The sequence below is a fragment of the Gymnogyps californianus genome, chromosome 13, assembly GCF_018139145.2.
Source record: "Gymnogyps californianus isolate 813 chromosome 13, ASM1813914v2, whole genome shotgun sequence".
Classification (NCBI taxonomy): Eukaryota; Metazoa; Chordata; class Aves; order Accipitriformes; family Cathartidae; genus Gymnogyps; species Gymnogyps californianus.
In genome coordinates, this window is record NC_059483.1 from 12,977,877 (window position 1) to 12,999,580 (window position 21,704).

Sequence of the window (21,704 nt, forward strand, 5' to 3'; positions counted from 1 at the left end):
GTGGGAAATGCCGGCGGCTTAAAAGCAGAGGGATTGCGACCGCTGCTGACAGATGCACCCCTCCTGCACCCTCTGCCTGGGGGAGCCACCTTGGCCACACACTGCTGTACCCCTGCCGGGCGTCCCATCCCCTGGTTGGGGACACGTCGGCACCACTCGGGGACAGGTCAGCAGCCCCCCTCTCGCACTCCCCAGGCAGGGGGGAGCCCTCCCCTCCCTCCGCCCCCGCTGGCAGCCAGGCGGCAAGATCAGGTAGCTGCTGAGGCAGCGCTTTGCCAGGCCGGCCAGGCAGGGGCTGCCGCAGAAAGGTTGGGCTGCCCACCCCAAGGTCACAGCAGGGGACAAGGTGGGGACCTGGCAGTGCAGGGCTCGGAGCCTGCAAAGTGCTCCCACGCTGCCATCGGAGAGCTCTGCGACCCCAGGGGTTTTGGGGGCTCCAGGCAGTATGAGCCTACAAAACCTGCCCAGCGTCCCAGTGCTGGGACAGGACTGAGACCCACCTCTTCGCTCCCCATGGACCTCCTGCTCCGTGTCCTCGTGCCCTGCAGGGGTACTGCAGGCTATTTGGGGTACTGACTTTAGAAACCCGCAAAAAAGAAAGTTGGGGAAAGCTCTGCAGGAGAGGAGGAGGCTCAAACCACACCTGAGCTCCAAGTCCTGGCCTCAGCCATGACTTTGTAGGATGCAGCCTGCACCCTGGCCAGGCACCCACCCTAAATCGCTGCTTGCAAGTGGCTCTGAAGGTGCAAAGACTGGAGAAAAACTGAAAGAAGGAGGGAGAGGAAAATAAAAATCTGCTGTGTAAAAAGCAACTGCCAGCCCCTCTAGATAAATAAGGAACTAGAGGTGTAACACTGTCCCTGGGGCTTTGTGAACCCTCCTCCCACACACTCCTTCCTTCCCATCCCCATTTAAAACCTCCCATCTGGAGCCCAGCGGCAGGAGAAGCTGCCAGCAACGCGACACCAGTCCCTCCGGATCCCTCATCGATCCGGAAGGGAGGACGAGCTGCCTCCGTCAGCTCCCCGCAGCCCTGCTCAGCCCTGGCGCCACCGTGCCCGCCCCAAGGGCCACAGAAAGCCAAGCAGAGGATGTGGGGCTGGAGAGGACCACCAGCATCCTGCCCCCCACCCCAACACATGCTGCCCATGTGCCCCCTGCCGCTAAACATGCTGCTAATAGGCAGGGCTGCAGGCAGGTCAGGGGTCTAGGGGGAACACAGGCAGGGCAAGCAGGACATATGGCGACTATTGCCTGCAACGGCACCCTGCTCCTGATTCCTGCCAGGGAAGCCACCCTGCCTCCTCCAGGGCACCCTGACCAGCACAGATCAGAAGAAGCAGCAAAAATGCAGGGTGCTGTGCCCAGGACAGGGTGCTGGAGCACCTTGCAAGCCACAGAGCAACAGGCCGGACCCCCCGGCCAAGACGTGGTCCTTCTGCCCCTGGCAGGGACCATACCAAGACCTTCGCACTGCCTTTCCCTGGCTGAGGATGCAGTTAATGCAAGCTGTGTTTATACAGGGCATGTACAGCTGTAATTATAGGCACGATGTTATGATAACAGGAAATCCGTGCCCTGTGGAGATGCAGGCAGAGAAAGGCAGACACGGAGCTATTTGCTAATTGCCACCAACAAGCAGCCTTTTGTGCCGTGGCAGGGTACGGGAAGAGAAGTCTCCCCCGCGCCGGGCTGGAGCCATCAGCACCCACCTCCACCCATCCTGCCCAGGTCATTGGCAAAGCCATATGGACCCGGACAGACAGAGCCCGCCCCGTGGCAGCTACAGGGCAAACCCACCTGCCCTGACACACAACGGGACAGGCTCAGATCCACCAGCAGCCAGGACTCAACTTCCCTAGGTTATAACCCTTCCAAAAGACAGAGGTTTTGTAAATTTGGCTGGCAGAGAGGAAAAAGGGGAAATTGCCCCTCACTGGCCCGTTGCACATTATCCCCAATACATCAAGTCATGCTACGATGGAGGCACAGCCCGACCTGTACCCCCAAAGGGCCGGCGAGGCGAGCGGTTATCCCTCCCCATCAGCATCACTGAGGGCTTTCCTACCTTTTTGATCTTCCCACTCCGTGTGCCCGCAAAGACGACCGTTTGTCCTCTGTAGTCGTAGGCAGCCACCGAGGTCATCCCATCCTCCTTATCCACAAAGAGCGGGGTCCCCTCGATGGTGACGGTCCCTCCCAGTGGCTGGTTAAAATCCTGGCCACAGAAATTGTCATCGATCTGCAGTGGCTGTCAGAAGAAAATAGACGAGAGATGAGTTTTTTGCCAATGCCTCGACATGCTGGACCTCTCAGATGGCCATCAGCCATCTCCCACCTCCACCCCATCAACTACAGCAACTTCGGCAGCCCCATCCCTTGCCCCTCCTGTCCCAGCCATCCCCCTCACCAGCTGAGGGAAGGGATGAGCTGATGCTTTCCTAAAATTCCCTATGCACTGATGTAAGGCACTTGGGACACATCCAAGGCATGCAGCCCCTCTCTGCATCTGAACAAGCTTTGCAGACCAAGACCAAGGCTCTCAGTCCTCTGCATCTTACAGAGCAGCACTTACAAACCCAGTGGGAGCCAGCGCAGCATCCCTGCTCCCCCTCCATCCCCACCGCTGCCATCTCAGACACGTGGGATGCCGGCACAACCTCCCCAGCACGCACACATCCCTCTCCTCCTCACCCCGGCACTAGCTTCAAAAAGAAAATGGCTTGGCAGTTAAGGCAGAAGGGGCTGAATCCTGCGCCCCAGCCTTTCCCCAGAGACAAAACACTTTCCAGCCAAGGCCGTGCCAAGACAAACGGGTCAGGGCTCCTGAAAGAGCCTCACTTCACCTAGCAGAGCCTCCAGCAAACACGCTACCCACCTGCCAGCCCTGTTCCTCCTCCCACAGGAATGTCTTTGGGAAATCCCCGCATTTTTTTCATGCTGCCTTGCCCCAGACAAGGCGCCTGGCTCAGCCAGCTGCTTTCTCGGTTCAGCACTCGCCCACGGGTCTGGGAGAAGCTTCTGCAAGCTCTGCCCGGGGAGAGGCAGAGGCAGGGCTGCACTGGCCCCTCTCCGCCCTCGGGGCTGCGACAGCAGGGACCTCCAGCGAGGACGGTCGCACCGATGGGCAAGGCAAAGCCAGAGGGATGCCCCCTGTGAAAGCTGGGATGCAGGCGGGGGAGCGGGACCAGGACCAGCTCTGCAGCACTTGTCCCCTCCATCGAGCATCCTGGCCATGTCACCCTGACCTGCTGAGCAGAACAACAGACCCTGGCCACGGGTATCCAAGCCTGCGGGGCACACGGGCCTCCCGGAGGTCCCACGCTAGGCAATGGCCTCACGTGGTCGCGCAGCACCAGCAAAATCCACCCCCAGCAGCCCCCAGCCTGTCCAAGACCAGCGAGGGGCTCTGGCCAAATCCCTAAGGGTGGCAGCGAGCCTGGGTGCAGGAGGTTAGGGCAGCAAGGCAAGCATGGCCGATGGTGAGACAGCCTGCTCCAGCCATGGGATTTTTCTGCTTCACAAGGTTCCTTATGTAACTTTGAATTTAAAGGGGAGAGAGGTTTTTTGGCAAGCAGCGGCCTCCAAATGCATGCCAGTCCCCAAGGGGTTTTAAATCCATACAGCATGTGCACAAAGCATATGGGAAAACGCCGAGCTCCCGAGCTCCACGTACACAAGGGCAGTACATAGCTCCACAATTCCCACTCGCCGCTGCCTGGGAAGCAAGGGTCAGCCCGGACTGGCTCCCACCAGCAACCCGCAGTTGCCCATGGGGAGGAGGGAAAACACAGCGCTTTTCCGTGCCCCGGCAGAATGCACTTGCAGCCACAATGGCTTCAGCCTCCTGCAGCCACGGCGAGGCTGCTCACCCTCCTCACCGTGCCGCCACACTGGCCCCAAGGCCAGTGGTCCTGCTCCCGGCTGCAGCGGGGACTCAGCACCATGCCAGCCTTCTAGCAGGGGAGGACCAGGAACGACGCCAGCCGGTCACGTTCGGCCTCCCCGGGTGGTCTGGGGATGCTGGGCTGCTTCCTCACTTACTCTAACTTCTGTTTTTGGTGGGTGCCTGAGTTAGTACACAACCAAAGATTGACACCCTTCCCCGCCTGACCTTTGCTCGTCCTTCCCTAAACTGGGGAACTCCTACAGCCAGGCGTGAGAGATGGGGGGTCCCCAAAACAGGAACGTGGGGCACCACGTGCCTCTGCAACCACAGGAAAAGGGGGGAAGGGGAATTAGGATCTCTCCACCCATCCTCTGAATCCCAGCCTTGCAAGCGCCCTCTCCTATCCATCAGCCAGCACACACACTAAGCATCCTCCTCTGCATCACCAGGCTAGACATTTTAAAACAGCAGATCCCAGAAAATTATCTTCCCAACCATGGAGCGAGACGGGAGCGATGCTCCAGCCAATACCCAGCTCCCATCCGGATACCCAGGATTCTTCAGACGCTTTGCTGGGAAAAAAACACTCTTTGGCCCCAACAGCCCCTCTGCCCTGGTAAAGCATCCCAGCACCTTCCACCCGGCCACCAGCAGTAGCAGAGGAGTTAAGGGCAATGCCATGAAGGTATTTAAGCCCCGGCAGCCCCTGGGTGCAGTTTCTGCTTTCTCCGCACTCAATCTGCAGCTTCCCCAACCCCTCAGCTGCTGAATATGCAAGAGGAGAGATGTTTACGGTGTTTACTCCTCTCTGCTTTGTCTCAACAAACTCTCTGGGAAACGACAAATACAGCTGCGCTCCGGGACCGCAAGGAGCGCCCGCCGCCGCCACGATGCCGACACCACCTCGATAAATAATTACACCGACAATTAGCTCATTAACAGCAAACTGCTTCGTTTAGGGAAGCGCAGGCAGCACAGCGAGGTCAGGCCAAGGGCAGCAGTACGGGGGTGACGGCACCAACCGACATCCCTGGTGGATGCGGGCTGTGAGGAGAGGCAAGGCAGAGGGATGGAGGGACGGAAGGACAGAGGGACAGCTGTCCCCCGGCCGGTGCCGGCAGGGACTGACACGCACCACAGCACGCGAGGGCCAGTGACCTTGCAGCATTTCAGCTTGCAGACGCTGGGATCTTGCAGGAGCTGTCAAGCTCTGCCCGCTCTCCCATTTGCACAGGTATTTGCAAGGACCATGGCCTCAGCCCATTGCAAGGGAGGGCCTGTTTGTTTTGGGGTGGTTTTGTGGGGTTTTTTTAATATTTTTTTCTTGTTTTTATTTCAGTGCTTTCCTTCAGCACCCCTCTCGGCTGCCCCTGGCCCCCAGACACCCCAGGCCCCCACCTCCACAGTGCGGCAGCCTTCTCCTCTCTCCCCACACTAACCTGCCTCCCCAAAATAGGGTCAGGAAACTCGGATTTCCTGGGGGAAGAGGCCTGCAGGAGCGGAGAAAGCAGGCCCGCAGCACCCAGCGAGCGGGAGCGGGCGTCTCCTTGACGTGCCTTGTCTCATTGCCTCCCTTCAAGCCCACTTACGAAAGCAATGAGGGAGCAGACAGCAGAGGTGAGGCTCATGCCGCTCAGCGTTATTAATTAGCCAGTAATTCGCCAGTTAACACCATTACAGGCTCATCCCATCCCCCTGTGCCCCCCAGGGGCTGCGGTGGAGGATGCGGGGGGGACACGAAGAGCCAGGGAGGAGGTTCCAGGAGGCAGGTACCAAGTGCCAGGCTGGGATGCCAGGCTTTTTGCACGTTAATCGCTGCCCAGGAATAATCCCAGTGTGGTACAGTTTGTTAACACCTGCATTTCTCTGGCTGGCCCCGGGAAGGATTTGGCTTATCCTGGCCCAGTTAGGGCCAGTTTGTCACCAGCCATTGCCCTGTGCCAGCAGGCTGGGCAGCAAGCCCCACCAAGGAGTCAAAACTCATTTTCCCCCTGGGGCAGCCGAGGGAAAGCTGCTGCCCACGTCCTGCCAGCTCCAGGCACTGGCTCTGCTCACGCTGCCAGCCCAGGGGTCAAGGACTCCGGGAACCCCAAATCGCTCCCTACTGCAACATCCCCACTCCAGCTCCAACCCGCTGCCCTTTCCCTGCCCTGTTACATCAGACCCTCATCCCCCCGTTTTGGGGACAGAGGCGTGCTGGGCAGATGCTCTGAGCACGTCTGGCTGCAGGCACGCAGACCTCCAGTCCCTGCACTGCACAGGGGAAGCAAAGAGCCGGGCTACACAACACTGAACCCCTCTTCAGTGAAACACCACGAGCAGCAAAACCTCTGGACGGGCTCAGGAGCGATTTAGGCAGTGGGGCTGGCGCAGGGGAATGGACCGGACGGTCCTGCAAGGTGCCTTTGCTGCATGTGCGTGTCCGTGCTTGCGTCTGAGCGCACTAGCATGAGGGGTCTCTTTCCTGAGCTGGCTCCGCTCGCCTTCCCACTGCTAGATCGCTGGATCCCAGAATGTGAGAGAGAGAAACAGGAGACAGGAATTCGCTCCGCTTGCCAGCACTGGGGAGGAACCACTAACATCTCCTGAGCTGGCTGCCAAGCCTGGCGGCCTCTTCTCCTGACTCCGGCACCGGCTCCAGAGAATCGGAGCTGCCCTGCAGCACTGGGGGATGAGCATCCCTTGGCCCCGCGCTGCTTGACGTCTGGGAGTGGGGTGCCAGCAAAGCCTCCTTCAGCACGGACCAGCCTCAGCCCCTTGTCACCGCGAAGGAGCGGACCAAGAGAGCTCCTAGGACATTTTCCATACGGATGGGGTGTAAATCCCAAGCAACTACTGACTTGAGCAATTACATTCTGCCTCCTTAAAAATAAAAAAACAACATGCCCTTTATTTTCTGGCCAGCCCTCACCACCAAGAGATCCATCACTGCCACAACCCACCCCAGAGGTGGCCGCATTTTAGTAGGGGCACAGACATTCCTGCCAGAAGGAGGTCACATGCTCCACGGGGTCTGGTTTGGCTTGCGCTCAGCACAGCAAAGGGCTGAGGGCTTGACTCACGATCCAGTCGTGCCTTTCCCACCTCTGCTTGGCAGCCGGAGCAGGACGGGGACAGAAAACACCACCTGGCTCCCCTGGGGGAGGGCGGCATCCCCCAACCCAACCCATTTGAAAGCAGGAGCCACCCCATCGTGGCACACATCCTTCCACCCTGCAAGAGCCACATCTGCAGGACCCAAAGAGCACCTTGAGATCCACCCACTTGCGCGGGCTGGCCACCAAGTAGCAATCCTAGGACCTTCCTAGCATGAAACCACCCTCAAAGTGCAGGGGGGCAGAGCCCCCTCTCCAAACCCAGGGGGCACGGCACTGCCATGGGGCACCGGGAAAGGCAAGCCAGGAGCACAGGAGAAAGCGGCGAGCATCTCCACCGCCGGAGCCAGCAGCTGCGCAACCCAACAGGCAGCAGTGTAACGATTTCATCATTTTCCAGCAAATTGAATTAGTTCAAAGCCAAAATCTGATTTGCGAGCCCAGCGCTCTTGACAGCAAACCCTTTACTTTGTCAGGCAGCTGTTAGCTGTCTCTTCCAGAGCTGCGGGGAGGACGGTGAGAGGGAAGGCAGGGCTGCTCCGCAAGGACCCCCTACCCACCTGCCTGCACCACCAGCCACCCAAAACCCTGCTCGGGCAGGGCTGGGGGCTTGGTGATGGGTGCCAAGCACCAGCAAACAGGGCTGGGGGGAGGTGAGCAATAGTAGGGGTGTCGGGACTTCCACCAGACCCTCCCAAATGCACACACCAGCACCCCAAAACCCCTCTCTCCACTGCTCATAGGTCCCACACAGAGCAGCTGAGCCACAAGCAGGGGCCAGACACGCCCCCATGAGCACCAGGCAGGAGGACACGTCTCTGGGGACAGAGGGGAGCGCTCCCTCGGTTGGGAATCACTGCTCTGGGATGTCGGCACTCGCCTCCTGCACCTCTGGACGACAGTTTGCACTGGCCACGCTCAAAACCCACCTCGCTGACAGCACCTTGTGCCCTCTGTCCTCCTCTCCAGCACCCCATGGAGAGGACGTGGTCCCTCCACGCTGAGCATCTGACCGACTTCTACCGGGACCGCCAACCACCCCGCCTCCCTCCATCAGGTCTGCACTCCCTGTCCCCCACATCCTACTGCCCCCAACACCTTCTGCGTGGCCACTGTCAAGCCCCAGGTGACACGACACTCACAAATTCACACGTGCCATCTGCAAGGGACTCCCCAGCAGAGCTGCAACAGATGTCCTGAGGACTGAGCATCCAGCCCTCCAGCCCAACTCACCAACACTTCCCAAATCCACGCGGCAGGGGCACCAGAAGCAGACACCTGCATCGGCACAGGGCCCCTAGCTTGGGGCTCTCCGCGGGCACCAATGCAACCCAAACCCAGATGGCCACCCCACAATGAAGCCGTGATCTCTGTGAGGAATGCTACCGAGCAAGCCGAGCGCCCAGCCCTAACGGCGCCAGTCCTCCCACCGGGAAAACACGGCTCAGGTCAGGTCACCAGGAAGGGTCTGGCCAGAGAGCACCACCAGGAACCAGAAACAGCCCGGCTTGGGTAGAGACAAGCGGGAACTTACCGAGTTGATGCAGCCCAGCTCCTTATTCAAGAGCCAGGGCAGCGACAGTTTCCCTTCCCCTCTGTAGCACGACTGGATACGCTCCTTGATCTTATCTTTGATCTTCTTCAACGTGAAGAGGCAGAGCACAGACTCCTTGGGAGGCTTAACTCTGTTTTTCTGGCCCTGGGAGAAGATGGTGAAGAGGATATCCTCCCGCTCCGAGATGCCCAGGTACTTGGCCAAAGCCTTGCCAGGCTTGGTCAGGTAGGCGTCCTGGATCAGGCGGTACTCGATGCCGTCCTGCACACAGCCGATGGGGAACTCCACGTAGGAGTAGAACTTGGGGTCGTCCACGCAGAGGCGGACGATCTTGGAGGTGAAAAACTGCTCCCCGGTGGAGTCAGGCGAGGTGAGCTGGGTGTCCAGCTGCAGGGTCAGGTAGTAAACAAACTGCTCACTGCTGAAGCTGTAGATGTAGTAGATGTCGAAGGTGGGGAACTTGGAGAGCGTATCCGAGGGGATCTTGAGCTGGGAGGAAACAAACTCGTCCTGGTAGACAAAGCCAAACATCTCCGCGTTCTCCTCGTTGGCCATCAGCTTGCGGCTGGAGAGTGTGGGGAAGTACTCCGACTTCCCATCGATGGGCGTCCCAATGAAGAGCTTGTTCTGCCCATTCAGCACCTCGATGATGACCCCAGACATGGTGCCTGACTCATTGACGCTGGAGAGGTAGTGCTCCTTGCGGTGGTGGGGCTCACCCAACTTGAAGAGGTCGTCCAGCCGCAGGAACTGGCAAATACCCTGGGAGGCACTGCCGCAGGCAATCAGCCGGTTCCCCGAGTAGTCCACCAGCAGCAGTTTGTTCACATTGTTGGTGGTGACCAGCCCGTGCGGGCAGGACTGAACGCTGGGCGGAGGGTAACACTTCTCATTGTCCTCCACGGGACCCGTCACGTGGGTCCGCAGGAGCGTGAGGTTATTGGAGAGCTTGTAGATCCGATTGACAGCCCCGACGTAGACCTCCCCGGTTTTGTTGTGGACCACCAAGTGCGTCAAGCTCCAGTCTGTAACCGGGAAAGTCCTAAAGGGAGACTTGGGGCTGCCTTCCGCCAGCGGTAGCCAGGTGCTCCCCAAAAGCAGCAAGGTCCAAACGTTGATGGACAAGTGGTGCTTGAGCCAAAGGAGCCACATTGCAGCAGCCTCACATCCAGTCAAGGCCATGCCCAAACCCAGCCACAAAATAAATAGAAACAAACCCAAACTAAAGGGATGCGGGGGGAGGAGGAGCTAATGGGACACAGTCTCCTCTGCTTCCACTGCGCTCAGCATTCAGGGCATCGTGGGCACAGCCAGTCCGGTCAGCCCTAGAGGGAGGAAGACAAGAAGAGTGGGGTTAGGAGGCTTTCCTGCACGGTGTCAAGCCTGTTCCACCCCATCCAGCAGAGGCTTTGCTGCTTCACGCCTTTCTAGCAGGCAGCCTAACAAAACATCCCCCACCACCTCCTGCCCCGGAGGAAGATGCGTCCCGGATGCAGGGACCAAGGGAGCCTGCAAGATGCTAAGGACAACTCCACCTGGTTGCACATCGCTGCGCACAGCATGTCCCAGCCAAGGAGCTACCACGTGCTTTGTCTCACCGTCCCAGCCTCAACCACCAGCCCGTGGCCCCCTCTAAGGGGAACCACCCTGCCCTTGCCCCCACCCAAGCCCCCCTCGGGAAGAGCAGCAGCTGTTTGAGCACGCCTGCAGCCGCTGCCTGGACCAGACCAGCACATCCCCGCAGGCAGCAGCCTGGCGATGTGCTCCGGCACACCTACCGCATACAAACGCCTCAGCGGGGCGTAGCTGGCCCTGACCTGCTTTTAAGACCACGAGCAGCACCAAAGTGTTAGGCGAGGATGGCTGCTAACAAGCCTCGAGAGAAGCCCCATGGCCTGCTGCCCCCGCCCAGCTCCACCACAGCACTGGGAGCGGATGCAAAAACCCAGTTTGTAGCAAGCACAGCCCAAGCCCCTACACAGAGGAGGATCTTGAAAGCACCTTTTAAAGGAGCTGGGAGAGCAGAGAGCCCTGGCATGCTGCCTGTCGTCCCTGCCACCTGCCTGCCTGACAAACCTCAGGAGGGCCATGGGCAGGAGGAGTTGCGGGGGGAGCAAGCGGGCACGGCAAGGAGAAGCACGTCCTTCTGGCATTTATATGCATTAAGAAACACAGGGCCAGCCATCAGGTAGTTGGCTTGAGAGGCTCCGGAGGGGTGAGGGAGCACACACAGGGAGGATGGAGAGCTCTGCATGCTGCTGTGCCGCGGCTGGGGCTCACCAACATGGAGCAGCAAAGCAGCAGAGAGCCAGCCAAAAACCCCACACCAGTGTGACCTTTGCATCCCCGGCAGCGGGGAGGAAATCGCCGCAGATAGCTGACGCAGACAGCTCTGCCCTCCACGGCTGCTCAGCAGCCCCTCAGTTACACCCTGCTCCCTGTCTTCTCCATCCCCCCCCCCCCCCCCCCCCCCCCCCCCCCCCCCCCCCCCCCGCCAGGCACAAGCACCCCTGGGCTAACGTGGCATTGTGCAACCCCCCCCCGCCAGCACACAGCCCGTCCCACTGACACCATCACAACCCATCCACCCAGGGTGGGACCATCGCTCCCCAAGGTCCACGGCCAGGACATGAGCTCAGCCCTCAGTTCCCCACCCCAGCCACTGCAGATAAGCCGCTTCGAAAGCAAGTGGAGGAGGAAAGCCTCCCTCTCCTTATCACCCATCTCTGACTCAGCCCGGGATAACCTGCAGGATGGTCCCCTCCGGGGAGCGACGCGGGTAGGAAATATGGCCCGTGGTGACTGTGCGGCTCTGTGGGCATCCCAGGCCAGGCAGGCTGTCTGATCAGAGGGCAGCCGGCTGCACATGCCATAACGGCAGGGCTGCGGGGGGCCAAATGGCTACCCCAGAGCTCAGCAGCCTGCTCTTAAGCACAGCTGTGGGACCCGCCAGCCAGGCCCCATGAAAACCTTGGGGGGCTGCATCATCCCTGGGCCAGTGGCTGGGCCATACGTGTACATCCCATATAGCATCTTTCAATTCTGCTGCCCCCTTCCCAAGCCACAGAGACAGCCAGGGAGAGGTCTCAGGGAAGGGAGAGACTTTCCTCCCCTTCTCCCACTCCCAACAAACACAAAACCCCACTCTCCCTTCCCAGGGCAAGCCCAGCCCAGGCCACCGCTGCAGCCCTGCCAGCTCCGCTGGGCCCCCAGTGCTTTGGGCAAAGCTTCTGCACCACTTCCAAACCCTCTCTGCAGATCTGCCATCTCCACCAGCTCTCCCCTGCCCACGCGCTCGCCACCCCACTCCCTTGCACCCCCCAACACATCCACCTCCAAGGCAATAGCCTCAAGGGAGCTTTGGGCAACCGCGTACAAGCAACACCGAGACCAAAGCCAGGTGCCACAAAGCTCCTGTGGGTATGGAGACAGCCAAAGCGTGAAGGCATCAGCCCTAGAAATTATCCCCATGGTCCTAATCCCCCATTCCTACCACCTTTTCCAACATTGGGAGCCTGCTAGCAAAGAGCACGCAGCCACACCACTGCCGGGGCGAGTGCGCTCCCAGGGGACAGCCACGCTGCCCAGCATCTTCATTTTTACGAGCTTGTCGGTAAGAGCATAACCACGAGCACCCCAGATCGGAGCTTATTAGCCCCAAACCACACTGAGGCACGGGACCAAGCCGCGCTGTCGGCACAAACCCGCCGGTTAGCTCAGAAAGCTGCCAGCCCGGCAGCGGCAGTGCGGTTTCCTGCCGGGTTGCTGGAGGGAGGTTTCCCACTCCAAGAAACCAGTACGGCTCTCACCAAGCTGCCACGAGCCATGGGGCTGAGACCCTCCAGGAACAGTACGGCCAGCTGCCTCGCAAGAAGATCACCATTGACACGGAACTCATGGGTCAGCGACACGCTGCAGAGAGAAGAAGGAGCAGGGAAGGCGGTGGAGGCGAAAGCGGGAGCTCAGCGCAGTGTGGGGATGCCAGGCGGAGCATCGCCCTGCCTGGACGGGCGAGCAGGACAGGTAAGTCACTTTCTCGGTGCATTTCTATGATTCATCGCTTTTGTTTCAGGGAGTGGGAGAGCTGGAGGTCGGGCTGCTGCCACAAAGCAGGGCTAGAAATCCCAACAGGAGATTCCCAAATTAACGTAGGGAACTGCTACTCAGGAGCTAGAACAAGAGCAAAGTGAGGCAGAGCTGCGGCGAGCAGAGAGACGACACCCTGCAGAGCTCTGCCGAGATTTCTGCTCCTAAATATATGTTAGCAGCAACATCTCATCCTAGTGCCCTGACACCAGCAGGGGTTTTGTCCAGTCCTGCTTAAAACCATCAGCAGTGATTATTAAAAAAAAACAGCAGGAATAGTTAGCTTGTCTGCTTTCTTCAGGATTAAATGATCTGGGTACTTGAGACTTGAATCGAATTGAAGTGGTGTCCAACCTCACAGCGGTGGGGGCAGCAGGCAGCCCTGCACTGGAGCACAGGCGCCTGCATGGCCTCAGCTCCCTGCCCGCAGGAGCAGCCAGGGAGGAGCGGCGCGGGGGCCAAAGGGCACTTCCCTCCCGTCACAACGCCTCCAACCCCCACGGAGCGGTCACAGTACGGCTAACGGCACGGCAGCTCCTCCGCCGGCACGCATTTTAAACCACGCAGCACCCAAACCCCATGGGGCTGCACTCAAGTAGCATCTTGCCCCAGGGAGGACCCAGCCCAGGACCACCATGCGAGCGCCGCCAGGAAGCGAGACCTGCGCCGCACACATGGCCACCACGGTCCAAAAGCATGGAAAACCCCGAGCAGACATCCTGGAGCCGAGCCCAGCCCTGAAACAGGCTGCAATAAAATAGCACACCCCAGCCTGGGTGCACACGTGCCAACCGGGAGAGCAGGACCAAAAATACACCCCGTTACGCTGCCTGGGCAGCAAGTGATGCAGCGCAGAGCATCCTGCAGTGCTGAGCATCCCCACGCAGGGCTGGCTCACCCCGCAGCAGGGCCACACCGCCGGCGAGACAGCACCGCAGGCTTGTGCTTTGTTTTCCATGCACACACACACATATATACACACAAACGCACGCATATATATATAGCAGGAAACCTGCCATCAGAAACAAAGCCGGCGAAGCAATCGCGCAAGCGCCAAATCCACCCCAGCCCCTTTCATCCCACGCCGGAGGAACATTTGCTCACGGTTTCACCTCGAAAGTGGCCACGCTGAGACAGTCGCAGCTGCTGCATGACCTGGATGGGGCTGCCCGCCTCGTCACGGCCAACGCTCACTCACCCTGACTTCAAAAGAGCCTTTCATCAAAAAGCCATTGACATGCCCCACAAATGCCTGCGTCCCGCTTGCTCGCTGCTGAAGATGTGGCAAGGGGCTGCCATCCCCCACGGCTGCGAGCTTCCTGGTCCCACAGCACCGCCAGAAACCTGGGTTTGGGACGGGAGATCACACTTTGGGAAAATAATCATCACTTTTGATAGCACAAAGCAGGAGTACTGGGATGGAAAAACTAACCTTAAAAGGCAAAGACTGGACAGAGCATTAAGGACCAGCTCTCCACTTGTCCGGGCAGTGAGTCCAGAGCACTGATGGATGCCGAGTCAGCACAGGCGGCTAGGCTACAAAGCGGCAGCCCCCGCAGAAACAGCCGAAGCCAGGGTTTAAAACATGCCGACGAGCACAGAGGTGCACATCTGGCACTCTCAGACCCGCTTGCTGTCCCCACTCCTGCATCACCAAGACCCTGGCAGGCTCACATCACCACTGGTGCCGTCTGCCACTGTGCAACGCCCCGGGAGGAGCCTCGCACTGTTACTGGGGTCCCAGGCAGGTCTGCACCCCCAGGGTTAGGGAAAGCATTGTTTGTCTTGGAGAGAAGCTGCTCTCAAGCAGTGGGATGAGGCTGCAAACTGCCCCAAGAGCTTTACAGCCTTGCACTTTCCAAGGGAGGCTGGAAGAGCGAAGCAATGGGATTGAAAACCCCCATATAACCGACCCCCGAAAGGAGAAATGGCATCTAATGGGTCTTTACCTGCAATCTCTCCAAGTCAATTGCTGCTCTCAGCAATAGGAAACCCTCTGAGAAGGGACCAGCTCCATTTTCAAACACATGAGCTGCTGAGCTGCCAGTAATTAGCAAAAGGGAGAGAGGGGAGATTATCCGGGGGAGAGAAAAGCCCACAGGCCACAGAAGAGTCAGCCTCACCATACAGCTGGTGTATTTTTAGGTTCGTCTGCCTGGGAAAAACCTTGCAACAATGAGGAAAGGCTGGTGGTGGTACCGAGTCAGAGCTGCACGACATATGCAATCATCTACAACAGGGCTAAACTTTAACTCCTTCCTTCACCGCACACAGTCATTAAAAACTATTTGGCTGGGGTCTCTCCCTAGCAAGGGAGTTAAATCATTACAAATCTCATCCCTGGCTCAAACCACACCCTGATGAAATCAATGGCAAGCTCAGAAGCTGCCCCCCTCCAATCTCCATTACTATCACACACATCAGGAATATCTTTAGCATCTTCAGTTTCCTGCCAGGCTCCTGCCGTCCCCCTGGGCAGGGGCTGAGGACCCTGTCCTGCCCTGCCACTGCAGCACACGTGGGCACAGCAGCTTCCACTCCGGCCCTGCAAGGATCTTTTGGGCAAGGAATTCAGCCTCTTCTGTCCTGAGAAACACAACAAGGAGAAGCAGCCATCTACTGCCCAAGGGCTTCAAGAAGCAGCTTGACCCTCATCAAAAAGGGGCATAAAAGAACAAGTAGTGAGGAAATTAAATAGCATTTCTCAAGCGTGCAATTCCCCTTCTCTGGTCCCCCGCAAGAAGTCACATCACACCAAGGAGAACAGGTCTGGAGCCACTACATGCTCTCACCATCAAGAGACCACATGTTGCCCTGCAGAAAGCCTTTCCCAAATGGGCTCACAAGCGTTTCCGAGATGGAAACGCAGGCTTTCCCCAACCACAATGTCCCAAGGCAGAGGGGCACGTGAGGACAGTCTCAGCAGGTCCTGCCAGGACTGCCTGTCCCTGCCACAGAAACCGGGCATGGACTGAGACCTTACACATACTCCCCGACTCTGCTCAGCTATGCTGAAAGTGAAAGCTGATGGCTGTCCCCTCCCTTATTCTCACAACTCATCTGGGTATCAAAGTCCCTATAGGGACCCTATAAGAGCTGCCAAGGGGCTTTCTATATGCAGCCCACATGCTGGATGTGTACTTCCCAGGAGGAGAGTGCACCCCATCCTTTCCTTGAGCTCCTGCAGCCAAGGGAGCAATATAAAGACCTGGATCGACCGATGCCTGGGATGGAGACCAATGCACAGCCCACGGCTGACCATCCCCACAGGATACAGCCTGCTGCCTCCCCATCCTGCTTCAGGAAGGTTGTCCATCAGCATACACGGAGCACAACACCTCACCCCAAGCCCCTCCACACCTCTCGTCATGCTGCAGACCCTGACCCAAGGCACCAGGACCCCAGCTACAGGACTGCTGCTTCCTACTATCAACACCCAGGCCAGCTCAAGGCTTCAAACCCCAGACTGATGTGAATTTTGCCACCTCAACCAGGACCAATTAACAACGTTTCGTCCCCAGCTTCAGAGCAAAGAAGCCTAGACCAAGACCCCTGAAGGCCACCTTCCACCTTGGCTTTGGCCCATATGCTCCAGAGCCTGGTTCTCACATCCCATCAGTCCACTGCCCACGTAAATGTCCTGAAAACCAGCCCTGCTGGCAGAGGTCACCTCGGTCCAGCTGAACCTGCAGAGACCCAGGTCACCCACAAGCCAGGTCTCCCAACAGCCAGCAGAGAAGTCCAACAAGAGGTCCTCTGGCCACCAGCATCCCTCCCTTGTCCAATCTCACTCTCTGTGGCATAACACATCACTCCTCGCTCCTGAACCTGCTGCTCCACGTCCTTCACTGGACCAGGGCAGCCACGAGCACAAGTCGATGACCTGACCCTCCCCAGATCAATGTACCTCTTCCAGCCTGGCTCTCCAGGCTGGGTTTTCCCCTCTCTGACACACACACACACACACCCTCCGCACCTCCTAACCGCCTCCGCAAGGCCAGCGGGAGAGCTGTGCTTCCTCCAAAGCTCAGAGGGAATCCGGGGAGCTCCCACTTTGCAACGAAGTGCTGCCACTGGAGGATTCCTGGTTGCTGGATCCCCTCTGCTCCCAGCAAAGGGAGGTCACTCTGGGGCTGGTTTAATCCCAGCTGAGCTGAAATTCCCATGCTTCCGCCCAGTCCCGTGCCAACACCAGCGCTTGCATCGTCACATGGTGAGCTGAGCACAACCACCGCTAGAGTTAGCTCTGATTAAAACAGACCACAAAATCTCTCCAAACAAGGTTTCCCCAGCTAAACCCCAAGCTGTGCCTGCCTTTCCTTCCCCACAACCTCCCGTCCTTCCCTCTCTGCCATCCCAGTCGTGCTGCCCCGAGCACCGCAGCTGGAATCGGCTCAGGTCCTGGCTCTGCTTCTCCTGCGAAGGTCCCGGCTCAGCACGACCCCATGTTTTATTTGCCCAAGGTGGAGCTGACCCAGGAGCAGCGAGACAGCCGGAGAGCTAGCGGAGCCTCACTTGGCAGCGGGACGGGCAGAGAGGGGAAGGGGAAGAGCCCAAAAACCTCCCCACACCACCACCACCACAGGGGAAACTGCTCCGAGAGACTAACAGGGGCTTCATTCGCAGCACGACGGGCACAGGGCATCTGATAAAAACAGGGAGGCACCGCGCGCACCATGGCAGGGCTGTGCCTGCACTCTGCTCTCCTGCTGGCAGCGCCGCCCTGACCAGCAGTGCCAGCACAGCCCCCCCGCTCCAGCATACCTCCACCCCAGCCGCCCGCAGCAAGGGGGTCTTACCCAACCGACCTGGGCTCAGCAATCTTCGAAGCGTGGGTGCAGCACTGCCCAAGAGGTGCTGCCTAGGTAAGAGCAGAGCAAGGCTGCTTCTCTCCCTGCAGATCCTGGTTGCAGCCCCAACCCACGCTAGGCACAGGCGCACTGCTACAGCCTGACACTGTGCACGACGGGCTGAGACCCCAACAGGCATCAGCGTAATGGATCTGCTCGTTTGCCGCGAAACCAAGGGAGGCGGCTGCCTGCCTGTGCTGGGAGGGCTGTCCAAGCACCTCTGCCAAAAATCCACTTTCTGTTAATGAAGGTGGCTGGATGGTGGCTCCAGCGAGCGCCGTCACCCCACGGAGGGCCAGGGAGCTGTGCAAGGCACACTCAGCGAGCCAAAAGACATCCTGCTCGGAGTCCCGGTGCAAGATGACGCACGCCCCTGGCACGGGCGCATCCCTCCCTCCCGCCTCTCACCCACGCCTGCACGAGGCCGTGCAGAGCAGGACCTCTCCCGCGTGTGACGGCAGGCCCGCAGGCACCACCACCGTGCCGATAATAAGGAATAATAGCGGGTGTCGGTGGAAGCAGGGGTTGCCGGCGGCGTCAAGGGCTCTGTGGTGGCTCTCCTTCGGAAGCGGCGCTGCCTTCCTGCCTTCCTCCTCCCCCATTTCTTCCCGATGACATCAGCCTGAAAAACAGGTTCCTGACTTCAGAAGGGCTCATCGGGCCGATTCTGGTCCCGCCGGAGAGGGGAGAGCCCCCCGTTACTCCGGAAAGGATGTAGCCATCCAGGAGCCGGACCCTGAGATAAGCAGCAGTGGGCAGGCAGGCAGGCGGCAGGCAGGGACCCTGCCGGCATGCTAGCACTTCTAGGAATAAAAACCACCGAGGAGGAGATGGGGGTGGAGGGAGTGCAACGCTGCGGTGCTGGGGAACAGATTTTAAATATTTTACAGAGGCCTCTGCAGCTGTAAGCTTGAGCTTGGGCTCACACCCCGGCTCTGCCACTGCTCAGGTACGGGGCAGCCCGACCCACCCAGCGCAAAAGCCAAAAGCCAGGGCCAGCTCCTGGCCCCTCCGGCTCCTGGCCCCTCCGGCTCCCAGAGACTGACAGCAAGTCCTCAGGCTAGCCAAAGTGACAAGACAGGACTTTAACACCGCCCAGCAAAGCCTTCCGAGGGCCACAGGGCTGGACTTGGACCAGCAGGGAACAAGATTCTGCGAAACATCCTGCCCACCAGCCAAGCTCGAAGATTATTTTTAAACTCCTCCTAAAATATTTTTGGGTTTTCCTCTTCCCTTGTTGAAACTAACAGTCTGCACAGGAAGAGCGAAGCAGCCGCCCGTACAGAGAGCACGGCCGCACTCACAAAGCAAATAACTTATTGCCATTATAATTACCTATGATGTTATCGGCAGCTCTGACGGGGTCGGCATTTGCAGAAGGAAATGTGGTTTTCACATGGTGTCATTCGAAACATGAGACCATCCTTCCTCCCACCCTGCCCAAGGAGCCAGCCACCAGCAGTACCCACTCGCGCCGACGTGACATTAATGGGGGGAACAGCCCCCGGACACGGGGCTACATCACGCAGGAAATTTCTTCCCCCAACACAAGCACCGACAGGAATTATATTTTGACACACAAGCAGCTGCTTAACTAAGCACATAAAGCAAAGGGACTTGCAGGGCTCCTACAGTGATGCCAAGATTTGCCTGGATGGGGGTAGCGGCGGTTGTGTCGGGGCCCGATCCTCTGCTTAAGCAGAGGATCGGGCCCCGACACAACCGACGCTACCCTAGAGGGGCTTGGAGCATCCCAGGAGGGCGAGTATCCCAGCCGGCTTCCTGGTAACGGTGGGAAACCAGCCCTGCTCCTAACCCCTCACGCGCCAGACCACAGCTCTGCTCCACCAAACTTCCAAAAAAACGCGAATCGCTCAACACTTATCAGTTCAAAACACCCATGCAATTAGGAAGATTTTTTTTTTCTCCCTCCAGTATAATTATATACATTTTAACGCAATTACCACCCCTGTATTTTGTACATTAAACAGTAGGCAACCGAAGGAAGAGAGAGGCTTTATTTTTCTTGGTTTCGCATTTCTGAAAATAATAGTATGTTGCAAAACAGCTCCGGCAGAAGGGCTTATCTTCACCAGAGAAAGAGGGGGAGCAGATGGAAAACGAGAAGGGGGAAGGTGGGATCTCCCAAAGGGAAAGCGGGGATTGCAGTGCCTCTCCACACTGCCCTCACCCTCTGGTCCCTACACGTACCTACACCTGGAAACCGTCCCCAATACCAAGGGCAGGACTCGGAAACAGCCTCAGCCTCCGTCCTCCACCGCCGACAGAAAGGAAAACCAAATCAAGCAAATGGTCGTCAGTTACTCAACCCCCGAAGCCAGGGTCATTAGCCGGATTAAAGCTCTCAAGCTCTGGCCAGCAGCACGGATAGCAAAGTGCAGCTAAACTGCCCAAATTGGATTACTACCGCTCCTGGTTCTCCGTGCCAAGTTGGCCAGCGGATTGCGGGATGCTCGAGACAGGGAGGCAGGCGCCGAGCCCCGGGGCTGATCTGCAGGCTGCCGGGGAGGAGGAGGAGAGATGGGGAGGAGATGGTCCCCGCAAAGCAAGTCCCCCAGAGCCATGCAGCCCATCCCCGGCACACCTGCCATGCTCTCACCCCAGGCACTTTCTCCAGCGAAATCCCTCACAAGCTGAGCTCAAGAAGCAAAGAGGATATCGCACCGTGGCTCGCACCAGGCCCCGGATCGACGCCAGCGATAACAAATCTCCTCTACGGTTCAGGCGGCTCACAAGGGTCTCAGCCCCCAGGCACAGACCAGCACGCAGGAGCCCACAGGGCAGGGGTGGACTCGGCCCCCATCACGCCAAGGCACCCCACATCATAGGGACAGAGGGGTCACCCAGAATAGTCCGCCTTGCACCACGCAAGGAGACTTCAGAGGAGAAAGGAGCAAAAGTGTTTGTGGAGCGCGAGCCCCACGGTCTGGACGTGGAGTCTTTCTCCAGGCTCAAACATCTCGGCACACCAGCAACAAGGAGGAGGTTTGCCAAGCCTTAGCTAAAGGGAAAATAAACTTTTAAATGTTTTTAATTCAGAGTTTTAAGTGGTGGCTTCCACCTGGAACAAGGGCTGGAGGCAGCTGCGGATGCGGGATGCTCAGGGAAGCAAGGCAAACAAGGACACCGCCCCGTGCCCGGCCGCGCTCTGACGAGCCGGTGAGAAGACGTGCGTTTTGGCTACACATGCCGAGTGCAGGGGAGACGAGCCATGTCTGCCCGTGCCTGGCATGGAAACCATCAAGATTTATTTATTGGCTGGAGCTTTTCTCCTCCATGATGCACAAGATGTTTACTCAAACTTGGCTTCCATGCGTAGCTGGAGGACCACACTGGGGTATCTGCATGGTTTCCATGCTGCATCCTGGCCAGGACTAAGAGGGGCATGGCTGAGGCTGTGGGTCAGAGCTGGTGTCAGAACACACGTGTTCTCACCACATACCATCTATCTGTAGTGGGATGTTCCCCATAGCACTGCCCAGAACATGTCATGGGCTACAGCCAGAGAAGCAGCTGGTTGTCTCCAGCCTGAAGCCAAACCAGCCACCCCAGCACTGGACGGTGGCAAACGCTCGCTCCTCCTCATTCCGCATGCAGCCACAGCACTCAGCACCTTGCTGGGAAAAGGGGCCCCAGCCCAAACCCAGGAGAGGTAAGGGATTGTGGGCCACGCTGAACCAAGCTCCCCAACACTCATGATTCCCAGCCCTTGGGCCTTCCTCCACACACATGGCACACCACCGAGCCATTCACAGGTAAAACACTGGCCAGGAGCCCTCTGCCCACTGGTTTCTTCCATATAGCACACAAGTATCTAATGACAGAATTTGGAGGAGACATCAATGGATCACAGAGAGCAGCAACCCAAGGTCTCCATGCATATATCCCACCAGCCCAGGTCAACGCAAAATCCGAGCTTGCAGGCAGTGAGGATGGCATATGGTCATCGGGGTGACCCATGCCCACCTTCCCATTGCTGCACAGAGGGATGGCAGCACCTCCACTGCCCTGCCTCTTCCAAGGTCCACCTTCCTTCTGTTGTGCCGGGAGTGCCAAAAACCACGACTGACCCCTCACTTCGGGCACAAATGACCGCAGCACCGAAATACCCTATACAGAGAGGTGGTCACAACAAAGCCCAGCAGGACTCAGCAGAAGCCTGATGCTGCAGGCAAGGCTCCCTGCGGTTTGCAGGGAGCCGGCGGCGC

General features: G+C 58.5%; 1 protein-coding gene across 1 annotated transcript in view; it reads right to left on the reverse strand.

Moving 5' to 3' along the window:
* Window positions 1-9,857, reverse strand: part of PLXNA1 (plexin A1) — a 107,310-nt gene extending 97,453 nt beyond the window's left edge. The window contains 2 exon segments of the mRNA XM_050904413.1: window positions 2,069-2,251; window positions 8,519-9,857. Coding sequence (XP_050760370.1) covers window positions 2,069-2,251; window positions 8,519-9,721 — 1,386 coding nt within the window. The 5' untranslated portion in view covers window positions 9,722-9,857.
* Between the last annotated feature and the right edge of the window lie 11,847 nt (window positions 9,858-21,704).